The following is a 26,922-nucleotide window of genomic DNA, read 5'->3' as shown; positions in this document are numbered from 1 at the left end:
CAATGATGAACAGCAGTATTGGGAAAAGGCCACCAGCTACAGTTGCTACGGCTATCTTTGCCAGAGTGGAAGAGCATCAGTCCATGGAAGCTGAGTCTGCACATCTTTGGTTCTTTCTTTGATGGTCTGAAGATTTTTCAACCTCCCCACCCTTCAAAATTGCAAGTCAAAATGGTTTCTTTGGAAGTTTTTCTTTTAACAGTTGCTGTTAAAAGATCTCAGTTCCAGCATGCACCTATCTTCACACCCTTGACTTAAAAAAACAAAAGTAACATGAAAGATTTAGTCAAATACTTGACTTAAATCATAACAAGGAATAAAAAGGACATAGTATAATACAAATATCTATACCTATATACATCACTTTATCCAATTTATTACATATATATATGTACAGGATTTAATCAAATAAAAAGGAACTAGAATAATTAATTTAGTCAAAATATGCACATTGATCAGATTGTACCGAATATGAACCTAAAAATAAATGCTTTCAATGGCTGCTTTTTTTATCTTTTTACATATATTTGATCTAGGGAATTATTAGTTTCCTTTGAAATGATGCTTTTGTCTTTTTATTTTTCTTATATAAAAAATGAATAACGCAAATTAAAAAATCAATAAAAAGGAATCTTATATATTAAATATTAATAAAAAATATTACACCCAATTTCTAAACTGACCCTAAACAAAATTATTTGGGTAAATAAACCAAAATTTAGTTGTCCAAAGCACTTCCCATAACCCAAAAATGGATCCTTTGCCAACTGCCATCCTTTGAAACCCTTCTGATTTGGAGCCCCTGGAAGCTGACCCTCACACCAACCCTTCCCAAAAACCGGCAAAAACCTGCAAAAAAGAGAAGAATCAAAAAATGGCTACATTTTCCATTAACAGCAACACTTTCTCTTTCAATCTCCAAATCTTCATCTTTCTATTCCTTGCAGCAAAACCCATTTGCTCATTTGCCCAACAAGCCCTTGATAACAACCCAAGCTTTAGTCCCCACATTTCCCTCTTTGGTGATGCCAGGGTTGAAGATGGAGGCTCCCATGTTCGGCTCACGGGGCCTCACGCGCCAAGTTCTGGACTTTTGTTGCTGGACAAGCCCTTCAAGTTCGCCGACGAAAGGAATGTGGGTAGGCCGACGTCGTTTGCAGCTGAGTTTTCCTTTTCTTTGTCTCCTGGTAACGGTGATGGCTTAGCTTTTGTTCTTATTCCTAATGGTTTTCAGACAAGGTTTCAGGATCAAGGGTATTTTGGCCTTTTTGGTGAAAATAGGTTCCTGGGTATTGAATTTGATACAAAGAAAGATGATAAAGTTGGTGACTTGAATGCAAATCATGTAGGAATTGATGTTGGAAGTCTTGAATCTGTTAAAGTTAGCAATTTGTCATCTCTGAATTTGGTGTTAAACAATGGGGAGATATTGAAATCCTGGGTTGATTATGATTCAAGCTCCAAACTTTTACAAGTTAGATTGAGTAAATTGAATGACAAGAGGCCTTTCACTCCAATTCTAGCATACCGTATTGATTTGTTTGAAATGTGGGGTAATGAGGATGTTTTTGTTGGTATAATATCAACAACCAATGAGGAATCTTCACAGAGTAGTAGCAATGTTTATTCATGGAGATTTAGGGTAAGGGATGTTTCTAGTTGGATGCATTCATTGCCTGCGGATCCACGAGGTTATGTGGATAAGGATAGTCAGGAATTTAGAGCTGAAAGGAGTAAGTTTTGTGCTTTGACAATTTTAGCTGGGTTGATTTTTAATACCGGCTGTGGAGCCTTGTTGGCTTTTGTGATGCTGTTTATGTGGGCAATTATGGTTAATAGGCACACAGTATTCCCGGTTGAGTGTCAAGCAGGTCCTGACGATTTCAGGTATGAGAAGGTCAATGTGATTGTGGAGAAGGATGATCAAGGTGATAAGGATTAGAAGATGGAGCTTATTATGTTAGGATGTGAATTTTCTGTTGTTGTTCTTACTAACTTATATGCGACAAACATTGTATTTTGTTTTTGTGCATTGTTTTATGTAGCTGTAATGCATTGTAGTCCTGTTTTCACTGTAGCACATTCTGATGTATGAAAACCATTTTAAGACATATAAGTGTAACCCTTAATGCCACTAATAGCAATTTTGTTGCTCAGATCTAAGGCATATGGTATATTTTTCAAATTGCAAAGATCTGTTGCTTAGACTTAAGGTGTATCTTTTATATGCTTCTTCGAAATTCAAGAAATATCAGCAAAAGTTCAGCAATATGAAGAAATGCTTCTTGTGATAGCACATAATCTTATTGACAAGGTTGCCAGTAGTCAAACCATAAGCATATAGTTCATCTGAATTGATTGTGTTTTAGCTTTGCTAAGCCTGTTAAATCATCTTACCTCAGCCCCACCCCCCCCCCCCCCCCCCGCCAACCCTTCCCACAGACCATGGCCTTTCTAGTACTGAATCTATATAAAAAGTGCTGTTTTACGAAACCTTATTAATCTTTTTTCTGACTTTTCCATAATCACCTTTCATTATCATTGGTATATGCATTCCAATCTTTCATTAATGCATGCTTAGTTCTGCCAGCTAATGTGAATACATCCTTAATAATGCATCACTGCTATCAAGGTGCTTTATCAGGTTTCTGGATCTGATTGTAGACTCTTAATTTGGATTTGTGGAAGCATGACTTTGTTTGCACGCACTGTTCTTTAGACTCCCTTATAACTCTGATTTTATATATTTGCATAAGGAAGTACAACTCTACACTTCCCCTTCTCCAATCTTCTTGGAGTTGTGGTAGGATTAAACAGAGGATCGGTTCTCTAACTAATGCTATATGATTGTATCCTCCTCCCATGTATAACTCAACCTTGTTATCAGTCCAAATTGATCATATTAGATTGAAATTTTGATGCTGACAGTTTGACAACAAAGACACTGGTAAAGGGCTGTTTAGTCCCAAGGATTAATGAAATTTTATATGCTTAATGCTCTTATTTCACTTGCTTCTCATGCACCCCTAGCATTTCTTTTTTTGGCTTGCTTCATTGGATTACAGAAGAATCTATTTGTTCCCCTTTCTACTTTTTCCATTTCTTTTCACTGTCCCTTTATTCTTTCAACAATGCCCATACTACCTCCATTGATAAGGGCTGAAATCTTGCTTCTTTCTTGTTAAATGGTGAAAACTCTTGTTTCCTTTTCAATCTACTGATTAAGCTTTATACATAGAGAAGAGATTATATTATAGAACAGAGGATAAGTTGTTTATCCTCTTCCTTCTAGCCTGCTGGATTTCAGAACTTCTGCCAATATCTGAGATAATTACTGATCTGTTAAAATAATTCAGCAGAATACTTCTTATGGCTAAAACATGAACTAATTGCAGAAGAACACCTATCGTTAAACAGTCTCTTAATCACATCGCTTAAATTTATATAATTTTACAAAAAAAACCATATTTCTTTATGATTATACAATCACAAAATTGTCATATTAGGTATGTAAAACAAAGTATATGTTCTTGCCAACTAAACACGAGCTTAGGCAGACTGGATGTCACCCTTTGACTTGCCCCTTAATAGTTTCGGCTTGTAACCAGTCTTTAACATCTGCTCAACCTCCTCGATTTGCAGCCCTTTGGTCTCAGGTACTAAGCAGTAGATGAAAATCAATGTAATGAAACAAATTCCGGCAAACAGGCCAAAGGTGCCAGCGGAACCAAGAGCTTTCGTCAGGGATAAGAATGTCTCACTAACAATGAGATTGGAGATCCAGTTAGAAACAGCAGCCAGCCCTCCACCAATGCCTCTATACCTCAGTGGGTAAATCTCAGAGTTGACAATCCATGGGACAGTTCCCATTCCAGGTGAGTAGGAAATGATGTAAAGTCCTAGAAGAACGACTGCCAGGAATCCAAATTTGCTTGGGCAACCATCCTTGAACCAAGTACGATGTTGTCCGCGGCATGAATCCCTTAGGTCTGTGCTGAATTCCAGGCATGTTCCAGGAGAGTACTGAACAAAAGATGTTTAATAGCAATCAATATAAAATGTTATGCAGTTAAGAAAGGTATCCTGATACTAATTTAACCAAGATTCAACCAACGGAAATGATATAAATTATATTAAATTCGGATTAATCAATGACCGAAAAAGGTAAGTATACTTGCCTCATTTGCCCCATTAGCGCAGAAGCCACAACCAGCTTTCAAGCAATACATGCAGTTCCATGATGAGGGTTTAGGAGCTGACAAATAACTAGGACATGTAGCATTGGTAGGAAAGTTGGTGTCTAACTGGTTGATTTTGGGAGCATGGTTGGCAGCTTCAAGGAACACAAACGATAACGTCACAAGGCAAAGGATGATTGCAGCCATAGAAATAAGCATCAACCTCCTCCTCCCATATCTGTCAACAAAAGTCATACTGACGATAGAGCCAACAGCATTAAGACCAGAAGTAATCAGAGAAAGCGCCAGTGCTGTCTTTTTTGAAGCAAATCCAGCAAACTGAACTATTGTTGGGCTGTAATACATCACGGTATTGATGCCTGAGAACTGCTGAGCCACCTGAACAGTGATACCAGCATAGAGTCCCCTTCGGACTACAACATTGCTCAAAGCACCCTTCACCTTTTGTATCAGACCATCCCCAATGGCATGCTCATCAGCTTGTTCTGCTTCAACAGAGAGCTTCAAGGCATTCATCTCATCATCAACTTCATTAGCAGGAAATATTCTCTCTAGGATGGACCTGGCTTCTTCTACCTTGTCCTGAACATAATAAAAATCGATATTATTATTATTATAATTTTATACAAACTTAGCAACAATTCCTTTAACAAAAGTTTCAAGATTGCATCAATTAGGGGAAAGGTTTTGACCTGTCTGTAAAGCCATCTAGGAGACTCAGGAAGGGATAGCATCAAGATGAATTGAACCAAGGCTGGAACAGCGGCGATTCCAAGCATCCAACGCCAAGTCCAACTAGTCTGATACACAATTTCACAGTAAATTGGGTATTAATGTTTTCCACTGGAGAAACTGCATAGACTGTTCAATCAAACCTTCCAATGTACTTAAACTTCAAATGATAAGAAAAGATAATTTTCAAAGTGATTACAGTGCTTACCTTAGTGAAGGCCAGATTGATAAGGTAAGACAGAAACTGCCCTCCTGTAATTAGCAAACCATTTGTGCTAACTAGTGCACCTCGAATTCGAGCAGGGGAAGCTTCTGAAATATAAAGAGGAGCAGTCATTGAAGCCATGCCAACTCCTAACCCAACGAAAAACCTTCCAAGAATAATTATCCAGGGAGCTTGAGCTACAGCCATAATTATGGCACCCACAGCAAATAGCACATCAGCACCCAAAATTGATTTTTTCCTGCCAAACCTGTCGTTTACCCATCCTCCAAACGCAGCACCAGCAATGGCACCTGCTACTGCCATACTCACAATGGTTTCCTGCAAATCAACACATCATAAAACATTGAATCAGCAAGGGAAAACCAGCAATGGTGATGAACAGTCTTTTCTTTCTACCTGCTGCTTTTTCGTTAACATGAATCAGTATCTAACCTGTAACCATGTTTTCCTGTCAACTTGTTGGAAGTCCTCGCGGATATAGAGCAAGGCACCAGAAATCACTCCTGTATACCAACAATGGTTACAATTTAATCAACATAATTCTAAGTGTATGACTAAAGATCATTAATTCTGTATAATAGACCTCATGTTACCTGTGTCATAACCAAACAGGAGGCCTCCAATCCCAGCTGACAGCGCAAGCCTCATAATGTAAGGGGTCTTCCATGTTGTCCTCCAGCACTCAGTGAACTCTGTCTTGTCTGCTTTTTTGACACCACCTTCCACCATTTTCTCTGCTGTGAACCTTGATGCCAAGTTCAAAAGCAACCTGCAAGAGAAAAAACAGCAACAGAAAAGTTTAGAGTTTGAATCTAAGATCCACTAACTTGTTCAGCTCCAGATCAAAGCTTTCCTAATTGATACAAATCATGGATGAATAACATAATGCTGCTCAATCCACATTACACAACATAACTTCCCAACAGTAAAATTTATCTATCATACATCAAAATCTGCACCAGACCACAATGCCAAGCAAAGAAAGTTCAGAAAACTTGAGAGAAAACCAAAAAAGAGGCATTAGATTGATCATTCTCGTCCATGCAAACTCCATTAGAAAGGCAAAGAATGCAAAAACTTTAATCATTCTCGTGAAAAACCAAAGAAGCCAAAAACACCCACAACCAGAAAAAAACACAAAAAAAAAAAAGGAAAAATCATTGCTAAGAAACTTTGCTTCAAAAGAACAAAAACATTGAAGTTATAAACAAAACCTGAAAGAACAGAACCAAATCGACAATGCCTTTGGAAACACCAATGCTATCTTTCTCAGACTCTTATCCTCATAACCAAACTCATTTGCATGCAGAGGTTATCTATGGCTAATGGACTAAATTCCAGGCATTGTAAAGAATCTAATTCCTAGTTGAGTAGTATTTCGAGTTCCCATATGAAAGCCTGACACTGAAAAGTCCCAAGTTGATGTTAACTTTGTATTATCCAAAAATAAATAAATTAATAAATGGGATAAAAAATCAGTGATTAATTAAGATGGTGGGTTCAATTAAACTTCTTCATTGACTTTACTATAGGAATAATAGGATCTTTTAAAGTTATAATTATTTTCTTTGAATAATTACTTAAAATATAGGATTTCAAGAATGCAAAGATGAACTATATATAATTTATTTGCCTTTGGTTCCTTTGTTACTTCCCATTGATTGGATCTTTGCATTCTGGTTTACCACAGTGAAATGCAAAAATGCCATTGTCGTCTGGCCCCAATGCTCAACTCTTGGGCTTAAATTTGTTTCTAAGCTTAGTGAGAGTGGCCCATTTGATTGTGTTACCCAAATTAAAAATTAAGTTATTCGATTCTTAAAAAGTGAATAATGATTTCGTGATAAAGAGATTGTTATAATATTTCACATCGGATAAGTAAAATAAAAATCTTTGATTATAAACATGAACATTAATATGTTCTAATAAATTAATTTTTTGAAAAAAATAATGACCGATGATGCTTACGTGTATCAAATCTAAAAAAATTGATGCTATCAAACTACTTTTTTTGTTTGTTTTGATAATACACACTTAAATTGAAATTGATGCTGACAGCCTAACCATAAATACACCATTGATAGTTGCTCTTGCATGAAAGTCCAAAAGGTTATTTCTTTGTTTGGTACCTTTCCCTTTTCCCCTTTTCCCTTTTCTTGCATGCTTCATTTGACTGCAAATAAATATCCTCTACCTATCTTCTCCTATTCTTTGGACAAAACCCACAAATTAAATCAATTTAAATTACGTAACGTAAGATGATTTTTTTATTTTTTATGTAATATTTAATTCGATGAAATAATTAATTAAAGGAATGTAAATGTCAAGAATATTCTTCTTAAAAGCTACACTCACTTTGATGTATTCCCAAATGACTAATTATTTCATTAGTCAAATGAACAATTCCACCCTTTGATTCCAAGTTTCAAACCCTAAATCATGAAAGCAACTAGGCAGAATAATATCTACCTTTTTTCATAACTGAAAATCATGAACAAAATTGGCTGATGATTCCTTTTGATTAAAAGTGGTTTAATTCCCCTTTTTTCAATGTTAATAATAATTAGTGGGAATAAGGGGTATAGAGTCTCCAAATATGAACGGTTAGGAATTCTTAGGTTTTATTCTTTGGGGTCTACAAATAAATAATAATAAAGAAGATATGCTACACAATTTGTACACGATGAAACTCCTCCTCCCATCAATTTGTAATGAATAAAGAGCTTTTCTTATGGGTTGGGACTCTTTTTTATTCTATGATTTTACGATAAGATAAGAAATTTTATGAGGTAGAAAATTAAAATTACGATCTCGTTTCGATTTAAGTTAAACCGAACTTGAACCAATTGAAATATTTATTAATGCTTACTAGAAAAGATGGGAGGATATATTTATGACTAAAAGATGAAGAAATTGCACCAAAAATCTATTAATTATTATAATTTTTTGCCTAATTATTTATTTATTTTAATAATCAAGGACAATGACCATAAATGAATGGTAGGAAACTACTAGGAAGCACTGGAATTTGGTCCTTGGGTCTACAATGCTAAGTGCTCCCTTTAGATAAAAATTCCTCTTTTCATCAATTTATACTCTTTTTATACCCTTATGATAAAATATGATATTAAAAAAATTGCAAAGTCAACAAAAAAATATTATAATAATTTACCCAAATAAGATAGATCTCATCTCTTACCATTCGAGTTAAGTTAAATCGAACCAATTGAAATTTTATTAGTATTTACTAAAAAAGATGGAAAAGATTGTGGAATGTCACAAACTTTAGTTCACATAATATTTTTTGGCGTCACAAGATATTTATTGACATGATTAAAAATTAATATTTAAATTTTTTATTTTAAATGAAAACAAAAAATATGTGGAATCCAACCTCCCCGATTTGTTAAAGCCATGATCAAGAAGAAGTCTTTTGTAATTAGAAGAGGAACAAAAGAAGCAAAAGTACATGGGGTGAGAATGAGTTTAGCTTTTTCAAAGATCAGTTTATTACGGATCTCATATTAGTAAAAAATAAGATAAATTTTAAATATATAAATATAAATTTTTCATTATCTATCAAATACCTATTAGGTTTTTTTTAAAATTGAGAATATAGATCAATTATTTATAAATTTAAATAAATTCTATTTTATAGTTTGAGATTACATGAGATTGAATTTAAGTTTCGATTCATGACATTTGATATCAAAATAAATTTATTTTTTAAGTTGAAAACATAAACTCAAGATTTATAAATTTACTTAAATTTTATTTTTAAAGTTCAACTTGCACGAAATTGAATTTAAATTTCGAGTCATGATATTTAATATTAAAATAAACTCAAATCTTTATTGATGTGATGGATAAAAAAATCTTGAATATATAAATATAAACTTTTTATCATATATTTTTAGATTGAAAACATGCATGAATCCATGATTTACGTGGGTTTAAGTTTGGATCGTGAGATAGGAAACTATGGTTGTTTTGCTTCTTTGGAGGACCAACAGATGTTTCTTAAAAACAGTAAAATCTAGTTTTCCTGGGTGGTTGGATTCTTTACTTGTCAACTAAACTTAAAACCCAATCTCCGCACACCCTTCTTCATCGTTGGACCATGTCGGTCATCAATGATCAATGCCATTGGAATATCAAAGATTTACAGAAGGATGAAACTTGTCATGGTTTTAGAGTAGTTATGACCATAAAGCAAGAAAATCTTGATCAACGATTGAAACAGTAAAAACACAATTAAAGAAAATATTTTATTCCGTTTTTAAGAAAATTTTAAACATATCCAAGAAAATGGAAGCTGTCGCTGTCTTTTCATATATATGGGAAAATCAAGGGAGGCAGTAGCTTCAACATTAATGACACGCGCGTAAAGAGGGGCATCAGTTTGCTTCTTTGAAAAGAACCTAGATTTTCTATAATTGGTACACGAGGTTCCGTGCTGGCTGTGGTGATTTTTCGCGTTGAGTTCCAGGGAAAAGCCAGAGAGAGAAATAGAGCTAGAATCAGAATACAAAAACTCTGGCTTTTATAAATATATTTGAAGAAGAGGGAGACCAAGGAGTGGAAAGAGAGGGCCTTCTGGGAGAGGGAAGAAAGAGAGAGTCAGACATGATAGCAGAGAATATAAATGAGGTGGAGAATGATAAGGTAGCTGTTGAGGTACCTGAAACTGCCCATCAAATTAGTACTGGTATGTTATTTTAGCCATTTTATTGTGAAAGATTGTTCTTTTCTTCTTCTTTTTGAAATTTCTGGGTTTTCTCCTTTGTTTTCTGTTGTTTTGTATTTTATATTTTGATGCTGCAACACTTTATTGTGAAAGATTGTTTATTTTGAATTCTGGGATTTATTTTCCTTATATTCTGCATGGTAATGGTTGGCTTATTGAATTCGTTTATGTAAAATGAAGCTAAATGAATAGAGAAAACGTATTCCATGGTTCTCTAATTTTGCTTTTGCCCAATTGTGAATCCATATTCCATAATGGTGAAGTAAACAGGAACCAATTCTCTATAAACTTTGAACTTTGGGTGGTTTTTTCATCTGATGATGTTGCGATTTCCTTTTGAGCTCATTTGACCCTTTTGGTGAGTTTCCAGATTCATGGTTCCAGGCAGGTTTTGTCTTGACCACTGGTATTAACAGTGTATTTGTATTGGGATATTCTGGGACCATCATGGTCCCTCTTGGCTGGGTAGGAGGTGTTGTCGGTTTAATTTTAGCCACGGCTCTATCATTATATGCAAATATGCTTGTTGCCAAGCTCCATGAATTTGGGGGAAGGCGGCATATCAGATACAGAGATCTTGCAGCATACATATACGGTATGAGCATAAGTAAAAGGAAGATTGTAGAATCTCATTTAGTATGGATCTTAATGTTGTAACTATTTATCTCATTTATGCTTGATTAGCATTTTTTTTCAACAGGTAGGAAAGCTTATTCTATTACATGGGCATTGCAGTATGTCAATCTGTTCATGATTAACATTGGATATCTCATTTTGGGTGGTTCTGCTTTGAAGGTAAGACCAGAATGACTAAATACACTTGTGTTTCTTGTCACATCTACTTTTTTATGTCAAAGGTAAATGCGAAAAAGGGTTGCAAAATATCTGAAAGAGTATTTGATAGCCTGCTATTCTGACATTCCTACCTTTTCTATGGTTATCTGCTATATCAATTCAAACTCTGTTTAATGATTTATATGAAGGTCATAGATATCAGAGTTAAAATTGCTTGAAGTTTCTTCCAAAATCTTTAACATATGAATTTGCAATGCAGGCTTGCTATATTCTTTTCAGGGATGACCATACCATGAAGCTTCCATACTTTATTTCCATAGCTGGATCTGTCTGTATTCTGTTTGCCATAGCAACACCCCATCTGTCATCTTTAAGAATATGGTTAGGATGTTCAACAGTGCTGAGCCTGATATATATCATTGTGGCATGCGTGTTGGCAGCTAAAGATGGTAAGTTCTATTATTTGATATTCATGCTGTCGTGTTTTATTTACCAGATTGAAACTTTCTTCCGATACACAAACATTCTTGTAAAGAATAAGCCTTAATATGCAATGACCCCTAGTCAATGAGAAGCTTCCTTACAAAGTAGAGAAAATATTCAAGCCCTTTGGCAATTTGGTTCTGTTGTGTGAAGTACATATAAAAATTCAAGCCTCAATTTAATTGCGGCATGATGTTTGGGTGGGTTACCTGCCTCTAAACCAGCATTTAAGTTTGCCAGCTTTACATAATTCTAAAAAGTGGGTTCTCCAAGAGGGGAAAAGTAATACTGACCTTTTATCCTATTTAGGTCAGTGTTATCCTGTGGGAACCACTATGTTGAATGTCTACTAGCTGGGTTTTTTTTTTGGAACCCTGATGAACTAAAAAAAGTTCATTTAGTTTCAGTCGAGTTTAATTTGGAACCCTGATGTGCTTTTTTTGTTGTTCTAATATTGCTTATGCAAATTAATAGTTTTTGCTGCATTTATATGGCAATAATGATGTCCATGCTGTTGTAGGAATCAAGGCACCACCCAGAGATTATGGCATACCAGGGACACCAACCAGCAGAATTTTTACAACCATAGGAGCATCTGCAAATCTTGTGTTTGCATTTAATACTGGAATGCTTCCAGAAATACAGGTGGGTCAGATTATTCTAATGAGTAAACTGTAAATCTTCTGCCTTCCAATGCACAGTCATAGAACCTTGATACTTCTTCCTTACCTCTATGACATAGTTTCACAGAAAAACCTTATTCTTTAATGTATTTGCACTTCAGAAAAAGTTTATATCTTTGCATGTAGCTTGTGCCAATGATGAGAAGAACACTCTTCTGAGTGCATGCATCTGGGAAGACGGGTCTTGAGGATATCTGTTGGCACTCAAATGGAAAGATGGGTTGGGTTAGGGTGGCTCCTAGATTTAAATCTTGCTCATTAAAAAGAATTCCTATGGAATTGGTCAAAATCATTGCTTTCCCACTCATTGAAGTTTGTTTCCTGTTCTGGTTTCTGCCTTCTAAGACATAGGTTGAATTCATGGCCATGTTGCATTCATTCCTTTCCCCCCCTTATTTTATCTCCTTCACTATTCTGACTACTGTCTTTCTGTATTTAATTTTGTCTCTGCTTCTGAAACATTGTTCTCATAACAGGCAACAGTGAGGGAGCCTGCTGTGAAGAACATGCTGAAAGCTTTGTACTTTCAGTTCACTATGGGAGTTTTACCGATGTATGCTGTTACCTTTATTGGCTACTGGGCTTATGGATCTTCAACATCAACATATTTGCTAAATAGTGTAAGTGGCCCAGTTTGGGTGAAGGCAGCTGCTAACATTTCCGCCTTCCTGCAATCGGTCATTGCTTTGCATGTAAGTATTCTTCTGTGTGTTTCCTGGTTTTCAATAATATTATTAACCATTTTTAGCAATGCTCCATGAAATCTGATTATCTTCCTTGGATGCTGTAGATATTTGCAAGTCCAACTTATGAGTATTTGGACACAAAGTTTGGAATTAGAGGAAGTGCCTTGAAATTTGAAAACTTATGCTTCAGAATTGCAGCAAGAGGTAGCTACCTTGCTATCAGTACACTGGTGTCGGCACTTCTCCCATTCCTTGGCGATTTTGAGAGCCTTACAGGGGCATTGAGCACCTTCCCTCTAACATTTATCCTAGCAAACCACATGTACCTAGTGGCAAAGAAGAACAAACTGATTTCTTCCCAAAAGCTCTGGCATTGGCTCAATGTTGCTTTCTTCAGCCTCATGTCTATTGCAGCAGCAGTTGCAGCTTTAAGGCTCATAGCTGTGGATTCCAAAGAATACCATGTATTTGCTGATCTATGATATCTACAAAGTCAAATCCTATTTACCAAGAATAACATCTCTATTATACATAGTTAGCAATTTCAGACTAGCATTCCCTGAATGATAGTTCGTTCTTCCATTTTCTTTCTCATTTGCCTCAAGTATGTAGGAATTGATTGATAAGCTATTCATTTAACTTGCATCCCCTTATTCAACCAACTGTTGACCCAAATTTCTTCTCTTTTATTGTTTTATTCTTTTGTTCTTTCAGCTTTTGATTCTCTTTTAATTTGGACCCTCGGTTTAGATTTACCATATCATAAATTATAAACTGGAGCAGCACTGAAATGTCATTCCAGATGTAAAAGCCCTATACATCAGACTTTTGAGAAATGGAGTGGCATGCTGAGTCCAAAGATACATGGACAAGTAGAATTTTGCAAATGTTCAAAGAGGAGTAATTAAGTGGTGCAAGGCGATACCAATAACAGCCACAATATATATCAAAATGACAGGGTACAGAAGCTGTCCCAATATAACAAAATGCTTGAGCCGTAACATTCCTGAGTTCGATACAATCCCAACAATCCCATCACGAAACCTAAAGTTCGATTTTAAAAAATGAGGATAACGACCTTTAGAACAACTGATTATACAAAAAGATTTTATCAGCTAATTTCTAAACTGAATGCTTTTGTCTTTCACAGAACCTTCTGCAAATTCTCTTTTTCTGGTTCAACATCATGAATTCTGCAAATAAAGAACAGATAAGCAATCACATTACAAGAATATCAAGAATGGCGGCAACAGTTAAAAATTCAAAGCAAATGAGCATCCCCCTTATAGCTGACAAGGGTACAATCTGTGGCATGCTCAAGAGAGAAAAGGTAAGAGAATAACCACAAGAAAATGAACATACAACAATGGAAAACCATGAAGGTACAAATGTAGTTGGCCAAGAGAAAATGCTCTTGTACTCCCCCCTAAAAGCTGCTTCTCTCTACGATGGATAACCAATTCAAATCATCGGTCTTGTTACTTATGTATTTCAGTAAAAGGAATTGATATTTATCACATCAGGAAAAATATTTGAAAGGCCAATTCGGCCTTTCCGGCTCAACTAGACAAATCATGGCTTGAAAAATAGGCACTAAATATATAAAAAGGATAAAAAAAAAAAACTCTTGGCAATCAGATTTGAATAGTACTCTATCGAGAAAAACTAACCTATTCAACATTTGAATTATATAATACATGATTGAACTTGCAGTATTAAAGGGTTTTATTAGAACACTTATTCTTAGAGAAACTTTTGAAAGCATCGTCCAGTTACTTACTAATCTCTGACTAATTAATGTAAGAGTCTCCCTTTCTTACCATTACAGTCAACAAACTAATAGATCTCCAACTTTAGCTTACGCCCAGAGTGCTTGTGTTTCACACTCACCTAATGTTTCAAACCCATGTCAATTTGTCGAATCAGAAAACAAAACCCACAAAAAGGGGATGCCTAACCCCACCCCTAAGTATCACCCACTAATAAGCATGTTCTCAGATGCATAAAAAAAACAATGGGGCTGGGATTGAGAACCTAATAGAAAATTGAACGAATTATTAGTCATAGATATAAACATCTCACCTAGAATAGCATCAACCAGAAACTAACTTTACAACAATGCAAATTGCATTGAGTAATATGAGAGGAACTCTCATGTATTGTGTAGCGTAAATGAGACCAATAAGCTGCCCTTTAAATGACTTCGTCCGCCCTGCGGAGAATTCCGTGAAACTCCATCCTCTGGGTGCAAGAAAACGGTCCTCATTTAATATTGCCAAAGCATTTGCAAGAAGCAAAAACCCTTCCAAAATCGTCCACAAGCCCATTTTCTGCATGACAAAAGGGTTTCTGTCAATCTTCAGACAACTCAACTTCAAAACGTTAAGCAAAATCCTCTTAATCACAAATTCGACAAACAAAACAGAAATAACAAAAAGATTCTTGAAACACATTCAAAGCCGGGATAAGTAAAACCCATTACAGCATTTTCAGTTTCAGCAAGAATGAAATAGTAAAATGCAAACTTAACATCAATAAAAAAATGGGGTTTATTTACAATTAAATAATAACAATTAAAGGATTTAACCAAAACCCATATTAGAAACTACAAGCTATGGACAAGAGTTTAAACGCACAAATCCAGATAAAAGGAATTCCAATTTGGACTTAAAATTAAAAACCCATTTGAAAAATCAATGCTTTGTTGGATTTAGAGTGAACTAGAGCCATCATGCGTATTTAGCTAAATATAGAAAACAAAAAAAGATATAAAGCAACTCAATATCTATGAAATTTGGAAGAACAAAGAAAACCCAGATAAAAAAAAACATGCATGAATCAGGAAAATCGTCAAATATTAGACAACAAAAAGGAAAACAATCAAAATGATTAAAGGGAAAGTATAAATGAAAAATAAAAAAAACGGAAGAATAATTAACGTTACCTGCAAAAGATGTCAAAGGTTTGATCGTTGCAGATTGAGAGAGCTCGGTCTTTACCTTTTGCAACTGTAAACTGAAAATAGATGGAAAGTGCTTAATTGGAGGCCTTCATGGGCCTTTGCAATTGCTAGGCAGAGCCCAAGTTATTATTTTCTAATATAAAAGTGCATCACAATCAAATTATTTAATATAAAAATTAATTAATTTTTATAATTTCATATAACATTAATATTTCAAGAAAATAACCATTCCCTCAATTGATTTTAGATACTCCTTTAAAATATTTAACATGATATGAAAGCCAGTATTATCTTTCCGTTGTTATATTTTTTGTTATAAATTTATTATTTTAACGTGTGAATAGAAATTATTATTGTGAAATTTTCATATGATAAGTTCATTATTTTTACACGTGAGAGAGGATACAAGAACAATGATAGAGAAATTTTACATGTTAAATTGAGATATTCTGAATATATAAATAGGGTGCAAGAGTCGATTTTACAACAAACAAATAATGGTATTCCTCACTTTGTACTTACACTGTATAGCTAATTTCCTGATCTAATTTTCTAAATACTAAGGCCTTCCATTGCTTCAATCAGCTCAAGCATGAGAGAAGTTAAAAATTCTCAGACTCCCTTGAGCTCAAACATATCAAATTTCTCTTTATGTACAATTGGGTATCTGTTGATAAACTTAAAACAGCAATGGTTGCTTGTCATTGGCTCCAAGTTGAGCTTGATCTTATCTTCTAATTCTAACACTTTTTCCTTTTTCGTCTTTGCTTTAGGCAGATGCAACCAGGGTATGGATTTGCATAGAAACTTTCCTCTGTTTTCGAGCAGTTTCCAGGCCTTCTGGGAACTGGTCCTCCTGTCCTGTTAGCATGCAATAACCTAACCTTGGAAGCAAACTCGTCCCAAGATATTTCACCTCTGTCCATTCGATCAATCAATTTCACGAAGTTTAGTCTGCAACAATATCGGCAAAAACCTGTTTTTAGTGATAATGATTTGACAGAAATGGATTCTTGGTGTGACTAAATCGTTAAAACATACTTGTCTGGGCTGATAGTTTTCCGGAAACCTTCATACTTCCTATGGCCCTGGACTGCCCTTGCCATGTTCCCATCATAGGTGAAAACAAAGACATCACTCTCCAGTGCTACGATATAGTCCAATGCAGCAAGCTGATTCTGGTGGTTCTTGAAAGGCATCAGTTCCCCTTCTGTTGCCAAATTTGAATGGGTTAGTATGTTGGGATACTTCTCTTTAAGTGGTTTAACTCCATCCCGACCATAAATCTTCCCTGCAACGATGAAAATCTTTGTATCCGAAGGATATCCGATTGCTTCAAGGAACACAGCTACCTCTCTTGGGGTCATCGGACATACCCCTTGCCGTCTCCTTTCTTCACTATTAATCTCTTTTTCCTTCCAATGACGTACGCTGTATCTCAACTGCCTTAGCTCCTCATCTTCAGCTTTGGTAAGATTGTGACTGCAGCCTGTAAAAGCAAGCATGTCCTTTTCATATCTGCACATGCTTTCTAGTTAGCCAATTCAAAAGCAAACCATTACAAAACAAACTTTGAAGCAGGAAAACGAGTTCAAGTACCTTAAATGAAGAGCAATGTAAGGGCTGCCACCATCCTTAAGCCTTTCAACCAACTTCATGGCAAGATTTTCAATATCTTCTGTGAACTTGAGTGCCTCATACATGGCTCGGCAGCGGAGCCTTTGGATAGGATTGGATAGGCCATTGTTAGCCAGCCGGGAATCGGAGTGGGTAAAGTTGATCACCTTGTGCTTTTTTAACAAAGAAGACATCTGAACTCTGTAATAACTAGGCTGCATCAAAGTATAGCTTATCCAATATCAGAACATAAGCAAAGTTACATTTGTCTACAAGTTTTGGACTGTGATTCCATGCCTTAGAGAAAGAAACCGGGGGTCGTGGAAGAGGCTTGATGGATGCAAATGCAGGAGGGAGATGATCAACAACCCAGATATCCTCTTCCAGGTATTGAATGAAGTGTTTCCAGTCAAATATATCTTTAAAATCACTGCAGAATATTTACTTGAATGAGATATTCATCTTCCATGCTAGTAATAGTACTCATTGCTATGAACCAAAAACATTTTTAGTTAAGAATTCTAATCAACCTCGAATCAGTCCAAAAGGAATGGTGATCTAAAGAAGGGAGAACCAAAGTAGCATTCATTATTTTTGCTATGGCAACCATGTCACTGATCTGCAGGTAGATTGATATTAATCGATAAATTAAAAAAGAAACCAAAAAAAAGAACTTGGAAATTACTAGGAGCTTACCCCAGTTTTCATCTGATTCAATCCTCCGTTGGAATGAACAAGAATGTAACCATTTGAAGGTGGTTCTGAAAGAGGTAAAAAAGGCTAGCATTACAAAAACTGGCCAAATAATAATAGTGATAACAAAGAAAAATGGTGAAAAGAGCAATTCATTCAACATACTTATTTCATTACTTGATCTGTCAACACATTTATGGTAGAAATCACTGTTGGGCTTGATCCAAATATCAGGAGTCTGATAATGCAAAGATTGAATATGAGGTCCCAAGAAAATTCACCAAAAAACAAGTAAAAAGAAGTGTCATCAGAGAATCAGATGAACTTCCTGAAATAAGCAAACAGGGCAAGATAGTTAATGCTACCAAGCTTTTGGTTTGCAATTATATATTCTATATGATTGTATATAGTCATATCAAAAATCCAAATGCAGATTAAGTAACTCAATTATGGTCAATTCCCCATTTAATTAATATTAATAATTGTGATTATAATTATATAATGAAAAAACAAGAGACAGAGAGAGAGAGAGAGAATCTAGAGATATAACTATCTAACCGAGAGCTTCTCTGGGGAGGATATCTCCTTGAAGTCACCACCATTTCCACCTCTTTCCTGCACAACTTTGTTTGCACTGCTGGAATTCTCCACAACCTTGGTTGCAATCAATCTCCTCCCGTCGATATTCAAGTCCTGGAAAGTGTTCACCAAGGCGAACTTGGCGAGCAACGTCATGAAGCCTAGCAGCAGCAAACCCCAAAACATCCACCGACCAAAGTTCCTCCCAGGCCTCAAAAGCTCCGGCAAAAACAACGCTTTCCGACGTAAAAACGATGGGTTTTTCACCGGCAAGGTGTTGCCATCTTGCTCCTCCCCGGACTCGAGAACTCTCCTCCTCGTCACGAATCCCAACAGCCTCGAAGATACCTTCGAGGAGTTATGGGTTAAACCTGACATGGAAAGGGTTAACATGGCTGTAACAAAGAAGAAAAAAACATAAAAAAAAAAAAAAGACTTGGAAAACTATTGACAAACGAAAAACAGTTTGTTGGTGGGGGGTTCAAAGGTTTCCATTGTTAACAATGGTATTAGAAGCATAAGCGAAATATGAGGCGAAGCCAACTCTTTGCTTGTGATGGTGGGTGATATTTAGCTGTTTTTTTTTAAAAAAAAAAAAAAACCTTCAACCAAGGGCTTAATTTTAATAAATAGTCAAATTAAAGTCGAAATGACGAAAACCGGGAATGAGATTTTGATTTATTATATAAATATATGATATATCATACCATATAGTTTACGTGTTATATTTTGACAACTATATATAGATATTAATGTTTTAATCAACAAAGTTTACTTCACTATATTTTCCTAGCTATTCTAAATTAATTGTTTGCTATATTATGTTAACTTGTTTCTTCAGCCAGCTATACTTAGAAATTTGATTCCCTTTGCCATCATAACACTTTTATTAGACAAAAAAATTGACAAGATCAAGACTTATAACAATTAATTTCACTATAAATTGGAAATTTTTAATTAGTATAAGATATAATGGTTTAGATTATATTGCAAATAATAAGTAGCTAGCTGGCATATCGTGGTCTGAAGTTATTCATTGGATGATATAAAAACCAAGAGAAAAAAGGAAATATGAAATGAAGCTATGGTATTTCTATTATTGTGACATGAAGTATTCATTAGAGTAATGAAATTTCTATTACTGTTGAAAAATAGATGTAGAAGCAAGCTAAGAAATAAATAAATAAATATATATATATATATATATATATATATATATATAGTGGTCTAATTGATATAAGAATGGTGTAAGATCCTAGTTGGTTTGTCTTCGAAAGTTTTCTCCATAAAAAGAAAGTGTTTAAATTCATAATTCGGGTAAATTTAATCACCTTTATCTCTTGTAAATTAAATAGGAATAAAAAAACTATTTACTATATTTAAAAGAAAAATTATTTTATTCACTGGCAGTATGCTTTTTATATCCTGTGATAGAGAAAAGCAAAGGCTGTTTCTATATGTAATCTGATAAGGTAAGAACCCTATATCTAACAAGATAGAGTTAACAAGCATCTACTTTCTTAGAATTTCCAGTTTCACCAACCCCCCCCTGCTGTCTCATTGAGAGTGGAACAAATAGGAACTAATTCAAGACAGCAAATTTACAAAAATGTTGTTGAAATATGCAAGAAAACTTGGGATTTGGGTTTGAAATCCCAGAAATTGCAACCTTTGAACTACTATTTTTCACCATCAGGTTATCTGCAAGCCTGTCTTGAAGAGGAATGAACAAGGACAGAGCTTTGAGCTTTTGGAGAATTAAAAGAATAACAAGCCATCGTTCACATAGATGATAGGACACCAATGAGTATTACACAAATAACATGAACACAGAGATCAAACCATACAACACAAGAACAACAACTACAAATTTCAAATCAAAAAACACTGAATACAGATTGCTACAATTCAGTCACGGTGCCAAATAAATGAAAACAACATCATAAAGATAACAATTAGACAGCTACAGTGGCGCTGTCTTGCAACAAGTTAATGCCCAAACCCCATGAAAGATGGGCAATGGAGCCCCGACCTGCCAAGTCAATCCAAATAGATTTTCATGTTTATTGTCCTAAGATAATAATACTTGGGAAATGTAATAGATAATATAACAATAATAACAAAAACAATGAACAAACTGACATAATTCATTATAGAAAGGGTAGACTCAAATGAAAAGAGAAGAGATTTATGGTAGAAATTACTAACTCACCACAACTGCTTTGGGCAAGGATGATGCTTTCTGTGGTTGCCAACATTAGTCATTCAGTTTAGCTCCTAATTTGGATGGAGAGTACATGGCGCACTTTATAAAAATCCTCTCCTTCCCTTCCATCTATAACTTGAATCCTCTCTACCAATGATCTGTTCATCCTTCGTAAAAACATTTCCTGAAGAGTAGTGATATACCTCAACCCTTCTGGAACCATCTTCAAGCCAGGAACAGCAGCCAAATGTAAACTACGAAGACGGGGCATTGCCCCTTCTTCTATTTGCCACTCTGCTAAATTTGATCCATAGATATCAAGAGAATCAAGTTGAGGAAACCCATTGACAGAGCAAGACATTTTAGTCCCCGTATATGATGAAAACTTGAAGCTAAGAATCCTCAGAGAAGGCAGCTTTTCTAGTGCAGGCATTGGATCCTCATTAATACGCGAATCCTCCAAAGTTAACTTGCAAATGTTTGTTGGAAGAAATTCCAGAACATGATGGCTTGACTTTGGGTCTTCTTGTATCTGCCCACGTAAGAATAGTTTGGAGAGGTGATGACATTGAGAAAGTTGCTCCAATTCTGGAAATTGAATTGATCCCCGTAGCGCCATGTGCAATGAGCGAAGGCGGTGTAATCCAAAACTAGGAGATTTTAGGATGGCCTCAACGTCTTCTGATCTCTCAAATTGTATTCCTAAATTCCGAATATTTGTCAACTTGAGCAATGCATTGTTTTCAGTCCAATTCTTAATCCTTATGTACTTCAAAGTTTCAATATTTTTTAAACTATTTCCTTGGCAACACCTTTTTATTTCAGGCCATTTGACCGGCCAGTTTCTCCAATTGTCGGTTAGTACAAGATGCCTCAAGCGTTGCAACTTGGATAAGACACTAGGAATTTTCACTGGCTGGACCACTTGGATAAATAAGGTGTGTAAATTCTTCAACTTGCCAATAGAATGTGGCAAGACCACTTGATAACATTTTAAACCCAAGTACCTTAAATGAAACAGATTACCAATTTCACTTGATAGAGTCCAAGAATCGTCCTTTCTCAAGAGTTTCAACACTCTTAGGAATCTAAAATTAATGCATTTTGATATGTGTAGCCTTATCAATCCCTCATCTTGAAAGAGTAAAAGAGAACGTAAGCTTAGACATTTTCCCTTCAAGGAAACATACCTTTCATTAGGATAGACAGCAATCCTACGCACCTTGGGTACTGTCGCCACGGTTAGATCAAGAGAACGATTCTCATTTCCATTCATCGGTGGTTGAATAACTTGAAAGAAATTCTCCTCTTGAGCTTCTGACACACACAAGTCTCTTAAGAGATCATGAATACGACATGTTTTCACACTTGTCCCTCTATGACCCCTTCTGCTAACTTGAACCAAACATCTATTTATTAGCTCTTCTAGGTATTGTTCAGCTACATCCTCCATCAACATTTCTCCTCCTTCCAATGATGGAGAAATAAAACCTTCAGCAATCCATAACCTAATTAATTCCTTCTTTGAAATCTCTGAATCTTCTGGATAATGACCAAGATATAAAAAGCATGGTTTTAAATGAAAGGGCAACTCATTGTAGCTTAAAGCCAAAATCCCATTAACTCCACCATACTCTTGTTGTTGGACCTTGTTCAAGTGAGCATTGATGTTTTTTTGCACCATCTCCCACTCATTCCATGACTTCTTTGTTGCAAGTAAGCCTCCCAATACAACAATTGCAAGAGGTAAACCTCCACATTTCTTCAACATCTCCTTTCCTAACATCTCAAATTCTTTTGAACAAGCATGAGACTCCATCTTATTTTCCGAAAATGCTTTCCTTTTGAAAAGCGTCCAACTTTCATCGCCTGTAAGAAGTGGGAGCTCTATTGGCGAGCTACGAGGATCAGCAATCATAGCAACTTCCTTGTTGCGTGTTGTGAATAAGAGCTTGCTTCCCTCATTTCCTTTGGGAAAAGCAGGTTTAAGGCTATCCCAATCCTCGCATCTCCATATATCATCAAAAACCACCAAATATCGTTTATCTTTCAAGACATCATAAAGCTTTTCAACCAATTCATCTTCTTTGAGTTTATCGATTAACTCTCTGTCTTTTATTGAAGGAGACAGAAACTTTATCAAGACTCCATGGAGAACCTCTCTTGGCTTGCATTGTTGGGATATGAAAACCCAAGCACAACAATCAAAATATTTTTTCACATCATTGTGGTTATATACTTTCTTCGCTAGAGTGGTCTTACCTATGCCCCCCATGCCCACTATGGAAACAACATGGACTCTGTCCTCTTTCTTCATTAATTGATCCATAACATCCCTTGTGCTAACCTCCAAGCTGACAACATCATCTTCTTCAACATGTGGGTACGATCTTCTTAACCGGCGCTGCATCTCAGCAGCAGAATTAGAGCCCTCTCCTTCTACTGATATCCCATAAGCGGGAAGAGTTTCCGAGATGTCCCCAAGCTTGGTTTGAATATCTTTGACCTGCTTCCCTATTTTGTGAGTGATGAAAAGGGTTGTAAATCTCTTGATGAACCCATGGAAGCCTGCTCGATGTGCAACTTTAGGAATATAAGAGTCTATAATATCTTCAGCATCATAAGCAAGATCTCGGATTTCCCTCACCCGATTGCGAAGACGTTCATCTTGTTCCTGCTTACGGTCTACATCTTTCAAGAAGCTCTTCATCCGCTCTAGTTCAGCCTTTAGGCTCTCAACTTCTTGTCTCACATCATTCAAGAAAAGGGCTTCATGATGAATGAGTAAATCTGCAATTCTTTCAATGGCAAGCGAGACGATAGCCTCTGCCATTCTTCTTTCAAAGGCAAGACAGATGAAATGCTACAGGGTGGACAGATTAATTGGGCAAGTCAATGAGTTTTGCAGGAGAAAATAACTTAACCATATTAACATAAGCAAAAGCTCTTTTCCCTGTACCTTCTTTTCCACCAATTTTCTAATATATGCTATTGCAGTGTGAATACTCCCACTTCTTTTAGAAAAGAAAACGAAAAAGAGATCAATAATATGGCCGACATAAAAGATTTAACCCCTACTGTTTTTTGTCAAACCGAGACGAAATCTGGAGGAAGCCAACAAGAGCAATACTCTGTTTTCTTCTTCTTCTATCATTGCTGTTTCTGTACAATAATATGTATTAGCATTAGCTGCATACACATTAGACAGGAAAAGCAAAGGGGGAAAGAATCTCTTTTCCTTACTTTCTTGTCCACTAACTTTGTCCCACAAAACCAATTGGCTTAATCCCATATAGGAACAGGAGCTACATGTAATCATCATCACTTGACTTTAGTGTTCCCCTGTGGGTGGGTGGATTTATATCCCAATCCTGAAATTTTAAGAAGGCAACAAAATAAAAGTAAAAATTTAAGTCTCTGTTTCTTCCATCTCTGACAAGAGTCCTTAGATTTACTTCAATTACAGCACAAATTAGCAGAAACCCAAAGCTTCAATAACACAAAACAAATGTGGAAGTCCTGCCCTTGAATACCATACACAAGTTGGCCTGATTTTTTTTGTATATATACAAATATAATATACTTATACTTATCCAGTTAAAAAAAATATAAATCAAGTATGATAATTATTAATCTTATCTTTGTCATTAACAATTGAATCAGTTTTTTAAATAATACTCTTATACATTAATATATTGTTTTTGATAATACGATATCAATTTATGTTAAGGTATACAAAGATATATAAACATTTAAAAAAAAACATATCAATTACACCTACAAGTACATTCATGATATAAATTACATAGTTATAAATAATTACTGTCATTATATCTAATTCTCTTAACTTTAATTTTATTTTATTATTAGACTTATTGTTATTAACAAAATGTGATTATATTTCTATTAATATATGTAAAAAATATAAATATTTAAATATATATATATATATATGTTCAATTGTACCCTAATGAATTATATGATAGGGAGAAGCATATATATATTCTTTCTAATTAGATAAAAAAGTGAAAAACTTAACTCTATTATGAGAGGACGAAGCATAAGAAATGAATCTAATTGAGCCTAGTTATTATCCCTAAAGTTGTAAAAATAATGAGAAAACATGATGTAGAAAATTAATCAAGTGAGCAAAGACAAAATGTTTTCTTTAATTATCGTTTATTTTTTATAAGAATTGTTCATTTAATGACATTTACCCATTATCATATCACTAAGAAATGAGATTATGGATTATCATGTTATAAGAGATTTATTTTGTGTTTTATTTTGTTAAGTGATTTTTGTATGTGAAAAAAAAAAGAGAATTCAAAATTTTTTGAATAAAAATACATACATTTATTATTAAATTAAATACTCGAATATTATTTTCTCAAAAGTTAGGATTGAGTCCTTTTCAGGGAATGCAAAAGCAAAAGCTATTTTCCTTGTGCTTTCTTTTTCCACCAATTTTCTAACACATGCTAGCCACTCCCACTTCTTTTTTTTAAAAAAAAAAAAAGGAGAAAAAGATCAATAATATAAGACTCACATGGAAGATTAAATAAAATTTATTACGGTTTTTGTTAAATATGGAGGAAACTAGCATGTTAGTCCCATGTTATGTTAACATGGATTTGAAACCTTAATTATTTTACTTTGGTACCATGTTAGTCCCATTTTTGTTAAAGGCTCTTCCTATATGTTATTACCAGTTCTTACCAATTTTCAATTTTCTTGCAGGCATTTCATTATAAAATGGGGCCAAGCCCTGGTTTAGTATTCTTTCAAGTGACCAGTAACAAGCATCTACTTTCTTGGAGTTTCCAGTTTCACCAAGCCCTCATGCTGTCTCATTGAGAGTGGAACAACTAGGAGCAAACTCCCTGATCATCTGATCCTGGGGTTGTGCAAAAAGCAGGAGAAAATGAAGGAATACCTGATCAGTAGAAACATTTCCTGGACTACTTTTGTTAAGACGAAAAAAGATTGAAGTGTAGATTTCGATAAGACTAAGGTAATGCCAAATGAATCATGTTTGGTGGAGAGACCGATGAATCATTTTTACTACTTTATTTACAAAAATGTTGTTGGAATTTGGGTTCCAAATCCCAGAAATTGCAACCTTTGATTTACTGCTTTCCACCATTAGGTTATCTGTAAACCTGTCCTGAAGAGGAATGAACAAGGAAAGAGCTTGGAGCTTTTGCAGAATTAAAAGATTAACAAGCCATTGTTCACATGGATGATAGGACACCAATGAGACTCATAATATTATACAAATAAGATGAACAAAGAGAACAAAAAATATATATACAACACAAGAACAGCAACTAAAAATTTCAAATAAATAAAAAAAATCAAATACAAATTGCCACAATTTATTCACAGGGCAATTACAGTGGTGGTGTCTTGCAATAAATGAATGCCCAAATCATATGGAGAGATGGGCATTGGAGTGCTGCTTGCTCATAAAATTTTAGTCATCAACACATCAGAACTGCCAAGTCCATTCAAATATATTTTCATGTTTATTGCCTTTAAGATATATAATAATACTTGGGAAATGTAGTAGATAATATAACAATATTAACAAAAACAAAGAACACATTGACATAATTGGTGATGGAAAGAATAGATTTAAATGAAAAGAAAACATATTTATGGTAGAAATAAGTAACTCACCGTAACTATATTAAGGAAGAATGTTGCTTTCAATTATTTGTATTTAGTTATTTGGATGGAGAGTACATGGTGCATTTTATTATATAAATTGTGAAAACCAAATGTATGTTTATATGTATTTTATCATATTATATAATTTACGTGTTATATAGATATTAATGTTTTAATTAACAAAAGTTTACTTCACTATGTTTCCCTAGCTACTCTAAATTAATTGTTTGTTATATTATGTTAACTTGTTTCTTCAGCCGGCTATACTTAGAAATTTGATTCCCTTTGCCATCATAACACTTTTGTTAGACAAAAAAAATTGACAAGATCAAGACTTATAACAATTAATTTCACTATAAATTGGATTTTTTTAGTATAAGATATAATGGTTTAGATTATATTGCAAATAATAAGTAGCTAGCTGGCTTATAGTGTCATGGAGTTATTCATTGTACGATATAAAAACCAAAAGAAAAAAGGAAATATGAAGTGAAGCTATGGTATTTCTATTATTGTGACATGAAGTATCCATTAGAGTAATGAAATTTTCTACTATTGTTGAAAAATAGATAGTAGAAGGAAGTTAATAAATAAATAAATAAACAAACATATATATATATATATATAGGCGGTCTAATTGA

At 34.8% G+C, this 26,922-nt stretch overlaps 6 protein-coding genes across 10 annotated transcripts; 2 read left to right on the top strand and 4 right to left on the bottom strand.

Moving 5' to 3' along the window:
- On the top strand, positions 875-1,942 carry LOC18585964 (L-type lectin-domain containing receptor kinase S.4). Its single transcript, XM_018128757.1, has one exon. It carries the CDS (start codon positions 875-877, stop codon positions 1,940-1,942), a length of 1,068 nt encoding a protein of 355 aa, XP_017984246.1.
- LOC18585963 (inositol transporter 4) lies at positions 3,410-6,539 on the bottom strand. 4 transcript variants are annotated; one of them, XM_018129653.1, is made up of 8 exons: positions 6,372-6,539; positions 6,094-6,151; positions 5,751-5,926; positions 5,590-5,660; positions 5,140-5,475; positions 4,892-4,999; positions 4,179-4,781; positions 3,410-4,023 (listed from the first exon to the last, which is right to left on the bottom strand). In XM_018129653.1, the coding sequence occupies exons 2-8, from the start codon at positions 6,102-6,104 to the stop codon at positions 3,550-3,552; spliced, it is 1,779 nt and encodes a 592-aa protein (XP_017985142.1). In that variant the 5' UTR covers positions 6,105-6,151; positions 6,372-6,539; the 3' UTR covers positions 3,410-3,549. The 4 variants fall into 4 exon arrangements, with proteins under 4 accessions (XP_017985142.1, XP_017985143.1, XP_007009122.2 ...); XM_018129654.1 differs by having other exon boundaries at positions 6,094-6,110; XM_007009060.2 differs by lacking the exon at positions 6,094-6,151.
- On the top strand, positions 9,511-13,220 carry LOC18585962 (proline transporter 1). The gene is made up of 7 exons (XM_007009059.2): positions 9,511-9,865; positions 10,275-10,499; positions 10,605-10,699; positions 10,959-11,148; positions 11,703-11,827; positions 12,342-12,557; positions 12,656-13,220. Exons 1-7 carry the CDS (start codon positions 9,784-9,786, stop codon positions 13,031-13,033), a joined length of 1,311 nt encoding a protein of 436 aa, XP_007009121.1. The 5' UTR covers positions 9,511-9,783; the 3' UTR covers positions 13,034-13,220.
- On the bottom strand, positions 13,474-15,606 carry LOC18585961 (immediate early response 3-interacting protein 1). 2 transcript variants are annotated; one of them, XR_001929934.1, is made up of 3 exons: positions 15,496-15,606; positions 14,634-14,881; positions 13,474-13,744 (listed from the first exon to the last, which is right to left on the bottom strand). XR_001929934.1 is itself a non-coding variant. In XM_018129563.1 (2 exons), the coding sequence occupies exon 1, from the start codon at positions 14,876-14,878 to the stop codon at positions 14,645-14,647; it is 234 nt and encodes a 77-aa protein (XP_017985052.1). In that variant the 5' UTR covers positions 14,879-14,880; the 3' UTR covers positions 13,474-13,744; positions 14,634-14,644. The 2 variants fall into 2 exon arrangements, 1 of the variants encoding a protein (XP_017985052.1); XM_018129563.1 differs by lacking the exon at positions 15,496-15,606 and having other exon boundaries at positions 14,634-14,880.
- LOC18585960 (uncharacterized protein At1g04910) lies at positions 15,968-18,922 on the bottom strand. The gene is made up of 8 exons (XM_007009057.2): positions 18,382-18,922; positions 17,989-18,061; positions 17,827-17,891; positions 17,661-17,749; positions 17,428-17,560; positions 17,113-17,345; positions 16,555-17,031; positions 15,968-16,467 (listed from the first exon to the last, which is right to left on the bottom strand). Exons 1-8 carry the CDS (start codon positions 18,793-18,795, stop codon positions 16,254-16,256), a joined length of 1,698 nt encoding a protein of 565 aa, XP_007009119.2. The 5' UTR covers positions 18,796-18,922; the 3' UTR covers positions 15,968-16,253.
- LOC108663813 (probable disease resistance protein At1g58602) lies at positions 20,128-23,725 on the bottom strand. The gene is made up of 2 exons (XM_018129455.1): positions 20,615-23,725; positions 20,128-20,434 (listed from the first exon to the last, which is right to left on the bottom strand). The coding sequence occupies exon 1, from the start codon at positions 23,439-23,441 to the stop codon at positions 20,673-20,675; it is 2,769 nt and encodes a 922-aa protein (XP_017984944.1). The 5' UTR covers positions 23,442-23,725; the 3' UTR covers positions 20,128-20,434; positions 20,615-20,672.

Source organism: Theobroma cacao, chromosome 10 (assembly GCF_000208745.1).
Source record: "Theobroma cacao cultivar B97-61/B2 chromosome 10, Criollo_cocoa_genome_V2, whole genome shotgun sequence".
Classification (NCBI taxonomy): domain Eukaryota; kingdom Viridiplantae; phylum Streptophyta; class Magnoliopsida; order Malvales; family Malvaceae; genus Theobroma; species Theobroma cacao.
This window is presented reverse-complemented; position numbering and strand designations above follow the sequence as displayed.

Coding starts and splice junctions, on each gene's coding strand:
- LOC18585964 (XM_018128757.1), top strand. CDS start 875: ATGGCTACATTTTCCATTAACAGCAACACTTTCTCTTTCAATCTCCAA.
- LOC18585962 (XM_007009059.2), top strand. CDS start 9,784: ATGATAGCAGAGAATATAAATGAGGTGGAGAATGATAAGGTAGCTGTT. Junction 11,828..12,341: donor GAATGCTTCCAGAAATACAG/GTGGGTCAGATT, acceptor TTCTCATAACAG/GCAACAGTGAGGGAGCCTGC. Junction 12,558..12,655: donor AATCGGTCATTGCTTTGCAT/GTAAGTATTCTT, acceptor TGGATGCTGTAG/ATATTTGCAAGTCCAACTTA.
- LOC18585961 (XM_018129563.1), bottom strand. CDS start 14,878: ATGGGCTTGTGGACGATTTTGGAAGGGTTTTTGCTTCTTGCAAATGCT.
- LOC18585963 (XM_018129653.1), bottom strand. Junction 5,661..5,750: donor CCTGTTTGGTTATGACACAG/GTAACATGAGGT, acceptor GTTGGTATACAG/GAGTGATTTCTGGTGCCTTG. Junction 4,782..4,891: donor CTAGATGGCTTTACAGACAG/GTCAAAACCTTT, acceptor TATTATGTTCAG/GACAAGGTAGAAGAAGCCAG.
- LOC108663813 (XM_018129455.1), bottom strand. CDS start 23,441: ATGGCAGAGGCTATCGTCTCGCTTGCCATTGAAAGAATTGCAGATTTA.
- LOC18585960 (XM_007009057.2), bottom strand. CDS start 18,795: ATGTTAACCCTTTCCATGTCAGGTTTAACCCATAACTCCTCGAAGGTA. Junction 17,750..17,826: donor TGAATCAGATGAAAACTGGG/GTAAGCTCCTAG, acceptor ATCTACCTGCAG/ATCAGTGACATGGTTGCCAT. Junction 17,032..17,112: donor TACATTGCTCTTCATTTAAG/GTACTTGAACTC, acceptor AAGCATGTGCAG/ATATGAAAAGGACATGCTTG.